The following is a 5,684-nucleotide window of genomic DNA, read 5'->3' on the forward strand; positions in this document are numbered from 1 at the left end:
TTTATATCGCCCCTTCATTTAGAGCATGTACAAATAATGTAACTACGAACTTGTAGGATGTGTGACAAGCTATTGTGTTAGTAATTCATATTGTTTGTGGCTTGGTGAATGGGGCCTACAACCATCACTTCCCACTTGGGCAATGCGCCTCTGTCGCTTTTTTTCCATTTGCCCTTTGTAAATTAAACTTTACCATTCTATCGTAAATGAAAATGCTAATAATGTGAGGACACACACGACATAATTTGACCACGAGTTGAATTACATTTATAGCATCACCTGTTTAAAATTTAATAGCAATATACTTGGCGAGATTTTTAAGTCCTCTTCCTTTATGTACAACTTCAAGAAGTCACCAAACCCAACTACTAAGATATAAAGTTCTCGATTGCAATCGTGAAAAATCAACGTTCCACTTTAAGATAGTCTCAATTCTTCCAACTTTAAAAAAGAGGCAACTTTGTGAAATCGTAGTCATATAGGGTATGACTTTCAGAAAATGCCTAACTTACATGGATTTTGGGAGTTTGGTTTCAAAAGCACATATGATGATATTGTTGTTAACATAACGATCACGTGCAATGCCAATTCTACTTTCAAGTAAAGCACATGCTTAAGTCTAACGATATGGTTGTCCATAAACTAATTGACCATCCATTGCCCAGTTGAACTGTAAGAGTTACTAATGTATGCCACGATTATGGTGATTAAAGTGCACAATGGTCCATCAAATGACGAAAGATTGATTGAGATGGCAAAGCCAACATCAACTTAAACCAAACCAGTTGTCTATCATCCACAACTTCACAACGGGGGATTTACACACAAGCTCTATGATCAATACAATGATTGAGGTTACTATTAAATGCCCAGAAGACCGATTACAATGATCAAGGTATGAATCAAAGACCCAGAGGGGATCGATCGAGATGGGGGGAGGGGGGTGGACCACTCAGGGCTGCTCCCCCACCCACACAAATGATCCCAGCCTCAACACGATCGAAGCAAAATGCTTCTGTAGGGTGTGACGGATGGGAAAAGATCAATCGTTGCTGCCATTGAAGGTAAGGTCCGGGTCGGTCAGAACGTGAAGGAAGGTCAAGGGGGGGGATGGATGGGGTCCATTGAAGCCCATCCTTTTCCTATACACATATATGTACATTATACATATATGAATGTATACATATTTATAAAGTATGTATAATATGTATTTATAAAGTATGTATATGAATGCTTGACTAAGTCAAGTCTATGGGGCGCAAGAGGGAATGGGTCAGCGGTCAAGGAGAGCAAAATATGTACATACACAGAAAGAAGAAGAACGAGAGAGGAAAAAAATGGAAGTTTGAACCCATCAATGAATGAATGAATGAATGAATGAATGAATGAATGAAAGAAACATGATGATGATGATGAGGATATGGCTTTTTTGAACCTCTCCTTCCTTCCCTCCCTCTGTTCTGCTCTGTTCTGTTCTGTTCCTGTCTCTCTGTCTGACTCTTTCTCCATATCCTTCTCTGTCTGTCTGTCTGTCTGTCTGTCTGTCTGTTGATTCATAGCTCTTAACTGCGGCCTCCCCTTTGACTGGATCCGCCTCTCTCTCAGGTATGAAACCCCTGACTCCTTCCTCCCCTTTCTTTCTGCTGAGATTGAATGAATCTGAGAGCTTTTGGATGCTCCTGTACTACTACTACTACTACTACTACTACTACTACTACTAGTATTGCTTTTGATAACTGATTGATTATACATGCATACTGACATAGCTATATACATACATACATACATACATACATACATACATACATACATGCATGTATGCATGCATATGTGTGTATGTGCCTACCTGCATATCTTACAAACATGCACACACATCCATACATTCCCGAGTGCATGGAAACTTATTATTATATCGTTGAGAAGAATGTACATATTCATGCTTGAGGCAGTGTTTTATTGCATTTTAGGTTTAGTTGGGGAACTTCCTTACTAAAACCCTCATGAGAATACATTTTTAGGCTGAAGGGCATTTTAGGTTAGGTTTAGTTGAACTTCCTTAGTAAAACCCTCATGGAGCATACATGTTTTAGGCTGAATGATTGATTGCTTTGTCTATGTAGCTCGGACAAATGGGAGAAGCAGTGATTTTAGCAAAGCCCAACCCTTCAAGGCCACCTCTGGTTGTTCCTGCATCTAATCCAGGTGAAGAATCTTTCCTAAAAGGAAAACCCCAGAATACCTCCACCACGACAGCTCCGGCGAATCTTTTCAATACCCTCGGAGAGTTTGAACTGTATGCAGATTGTAAACCCTTTTCTCAACTACTGGCGGGAGCCTTCGGCTCTCCTATGTTTTCACCTTTCGAGACCCGACGAGAAAGCAGCTCAAGCATAAATCAATTGGGAGGTGCTCAAAATGATGGGTCTCAATCTTCCAACTATACTGCAAAATACCGTGCTATGATGCCTTCTCGATTACCGATTCCTTCTTCAACCCCATACTTTACTGTTCCGCCCGGGCTTAGCCCAACAACATTTCTAGAGTCACCTGTTCTCTTCAGCGGGGGATTGGTAAATCCAAACTTTGCTATATCGTTTGACCAAACTGAACTTCTTTCCTTGTTTTTTTGGCTTTGTCTTGATTGGCATTTTGGTTTGTAGGCCGATCCCTCCCCCACAACAGGCTCATTTCCAGTATTGCGGATGAATAATGACGAAAAGGATTCGCAGGGCAACCTCAGTAACGACAAACTGAAGGACAATAAATCCGATCAAAATGATAATGGTTTCATCTTCAGGCCCCATCCAATGGTGGTGAAAAGTGAAGTGGGTCTGGTAAGCAAGATTTCGAGGGTCGCTCATTATGTAATCATGCCTTAGCCTATCTTAATTCTTTTTCCTGATGCAAACACATCTTATAGCTTATTCTAGTGTTTCTTTTCCCTATATTCAGCAAACCCATTTTAGCTGATTCTAGTGTATCTCATTTATATTGTTAAAATTGGCCTTGCATATTCTTTTGTAGGGTCATTTTGGTGCATCGTATCACGACACATTGGAAAGTGCGGAGGATAGGACACCATCTCAGCTATTATCTCAACCAAATCTCAAGCCTGAGCCACGATTGCATTCAGAGATGAATCCTATGCCTAACGAGCCGTCGGTAAAGGTTCCGATGTCTCATCATTCATCGATAACCAACCATACATATTCATACAGGGAGAAGCCTACTTCAGATGGTTATAATTGGAAGAAGTATGGGCAAAAGCAGTTGAAGGGAAGTGAGTTCCCTCGAAGCTACTACAAATGCACGCATCCGAACTGCCCTGTCAAAAAGCAGGTGGAATGCTCAAATGAAGGAGAAATTACTGAAATCATGTATAAAGGTGACCACAATCATCCCAAGCCACAATCTACTAGAAGAACTGCCAGAAATGGTAGTCACTCTTTGGATAAGACCTTCCAAGAGAATGCCGCCGATGTTACAAATGCAACGGGTAGAGTGGATTCAGACAGGATTTCTGTTGAAGTGTCTTCATCATCTTTGGTGATTTCACATACTGGTGTGACTGGAACACCCGAGCACTCTTTTTGCTCACCTGGCGATGACGATAATGAAGCCACTAAAATGGACAAGGATGATGAAGATGAGCAAGATTCCAAACGCAGGTAGTTAGGCCTTAGGTTTAGAATTTTCTTTTCAAGGTTACTACATTTTATGTGATGTGCGTTTCTAATATAGCAAACTAATCTTGATATTCAGGAGAATTGAAGAGGGAATGGTAGCCAATGCCCCGATTAGGACAATCCGTGAACCACGTGTAGTAGTAAAGACTGTTAGTGAGGACGACATACTCGATGATGGCTATAGATGGCGCAAATATGGTCAAAAGATTGTAAAAGGGAATTTTTACCCCAGGTTTGAACACTTTCTCTTTTCTCATGTTATCATTGTATATGTGGGTTTGCTTTACTTTTAAACTCCCTTCTGTAATCTAGAAATTTTCGGAGCTAATATTGTCTTATACCAATAGAAGCATTATTATGGAGGGTGTTATTTGAAACTTGAACCCTGGAAACTAATTTTTGTATTGATTTGTGGATAGGTTGTATTTCAACCTGTGTCATGAATGATTCATTTGTTAGTCAGTAAATGTAAATTTCGCGACCCTTGGGGAATGATCCTGTTGTACATGTGGGTTCCTTGGAACTTAAATTTTAAGGACATCTTGTGAAGAGCAATAGTGAAATTTGGGGAAGTCAATTGCTATGATATCTAGGTTGTGCGAGTGATTGATTGTTTTTGGGCTAAGCAAATGACACATTCTTTTGAGTGCAAAATGTTCGTTTTATATGCAATACGAGTTATAATTCTCTTAAGATCATCTGGTCATGGGAATCTAATTGTGAATAGTAGAAATAACTCGCTTGTCTTGTCTGAAAGGGGGGTTTCCTCAACCAAGTGTTTTGTTTAGTTCATGCTCTTGGTTTGTTGGATTCTGGACATTTTTTTTGGTCCAATATAAAGTAATATGGATGCGCATCATCAGTAATAACGTAAAATATTCCCTGGTTTTGACAGGAGCTACTACAAATGCACGAATGTAGGTTGCGTAGTGAGGAAACACTTGGAACGATCTTCTAGTGACCCGAAATCAGTGATAACAACTTACGAAGGAAAGCACAATCACAATGTTCCAGCAGCTCGAGGTGGAGGAGGAGGCCGAGAAGCAAATGTGTGTGCATCTTCTTCTTCTTCTTCTTCTTCTTCTATTGCTACACATCCACCCTCGACACATGCAATTGCTGGTTCAGATATATATTGTAGGCCATCGGTGGTGATCGAGAATGATTCTGTGAACCTAATAGAAGACGATAGGTTGAGAAAGACAGTAGTAAATCGTGTAGATTACAACACCAGCAATAGCTCCAGAATACCTTCGGGTGTTACATTGCCGATGAGCCTAATGGGCTCACACTTCTCTGGAACAGGGCTATTCCGAAATGATGAATTAGGCCAGATTTCGGGACTGGGTTACAACAATATTCCTTTCTCGAGAACATGATGCCGAGGAAAGAAAAGTGTGCAAGGGAAGGTTGAAAAGATGGCCGTCAATGAAACATAACAAATGTTCATATAAATTTTTTCAGTAGGTTTGTTCCAATCTATGTATATTTTGACTGCTCATAGATTGTCCGATGCACGGATGATTAGAAATGGTGCCGGGCTTGCTGATTTTAACTATTGGGTCATGTTGTGAAAGAAAAGAGAAGCTTTCATTAGAATCCTCTTTCTGACCAACATGTTTTTGTTCACTTGAATGTTACCCCATACATTTTATAGATTTTCAGATTGTAGAGCCGAAGGGAAAGTTATGACATGTATAGGTTCAGGTTTTATAATTTCTGCCTTGACTGAACATGATTCTCATGGTGTAGGGGAACTTTGAACACATAACATCTTGATCTAGGACATCCTTGATGGTATTGTGTGTTCATTCACATGATACTAGTATTCCCCGCCATAGCATGTATGCTTTGATCCAGGAAGATCCTGATGCCTCGATTGTGCCATGGTATATCAATTTAATTGTTCAATTCAAGTTTCTAATGAAGTTAAATTAAAGTGTACTGTAGGCCACAATCAATGACAAAAGTTTCTTTGGGATTAGATTGATGTTATGC

General features: G+C 40.0%; 1 protein-coding gene across 3 annotated transcripts; it reads left to right on the plus strand.

Annotated features, from left to right (window-relative positions):
• The first annotated feature begins 1,486 nt into the window (after positions 1-1,486).
• On the plus strand, positions 1,487-5,469 carry LOC147855925 (putative WRKY transcription factor 4). 3 transcript variants are annotated; one of them, XM_087329287.1, is made up of 6 exons: positions 1,487-1,605; positions 2,121-2,570; positions 2,661-2,834; positions 3,025-3,668; positions 3,763-3,918; positions 4,582-5,469. In XM_087329287.1, exons 2-6 carry the CDS (start codon positions 2,130-2,132, stop codon positions 5,063-5,065), a joined length of 1,899 nt encoding a protein of 632 aa, XP_087185413.1. In that variant the 5' UTR covers positions 1,487-1,605; positions 2,121-2,129; the 3' UTR covers positions 5,066-5,469. The 3 variants fall into 3 exon arrangements, with proteins under 3 accessions (XP_087185413.1, XP_087185412.1, XP_087185414.1); XM_087329288.1 differs by lacking the exon at positions 1,487-1,605 and having other exon boundaries at positions 1,799-2,202; positions 2,302-2,570; XM_087329286.1 differs by lacking the exon at positions 1,487-1,605 and having other exon boundaries at positions 1,798-2,570.
• Positions 5,470-5,684: the final 215 nt, after the last annotated feature.

This window comes from Azolla caroliniana, unplaced genomic scaffold (assembly GCF_043228905.1).
Source record: "Azolla caroliniana isolate FFs.n. ecotype wild unplaced genomic scaffold, voAzoCaro1.0.p SCAF_13, whole genome shotgun sequence".
Taxonomy (NCBI): domain Eukaryota; kingdom Viridiplantae; phylum Streptophyta; class Polypodiopsida; order Salviniales; family Salviniaceae; genus Azolla; species Azolla caroliniana.

What these genes read in the sequence shown, in the direction of transcription:
- LOC147855925 (XM_087329287.1), top strand. Translation starts at nt 2,130, where the DNA reads ATGGGAGAAGCAGTGATTTTAGCAAAGCCCAACCCTTCAAGGCCACCT. An exon ending in TTCTCTTCAGCGGGGGATTG is followed by an intron (nt 2,571 to 2,660) that starts GTAAATCCAAAC and finishes TTTGGTTTGTAG; the next exon opens with GCCGATCCCTCCCCCACAAC. An exon ending in GAGCAAGATTCCAAACGCAG is followed by an intron (nt 3,669 to 3,762) that starts GTAGTTAGGCCT and finishes CTTGATATTCAG; the next exon opens with GAGAATTGAAGAGGGAATGG.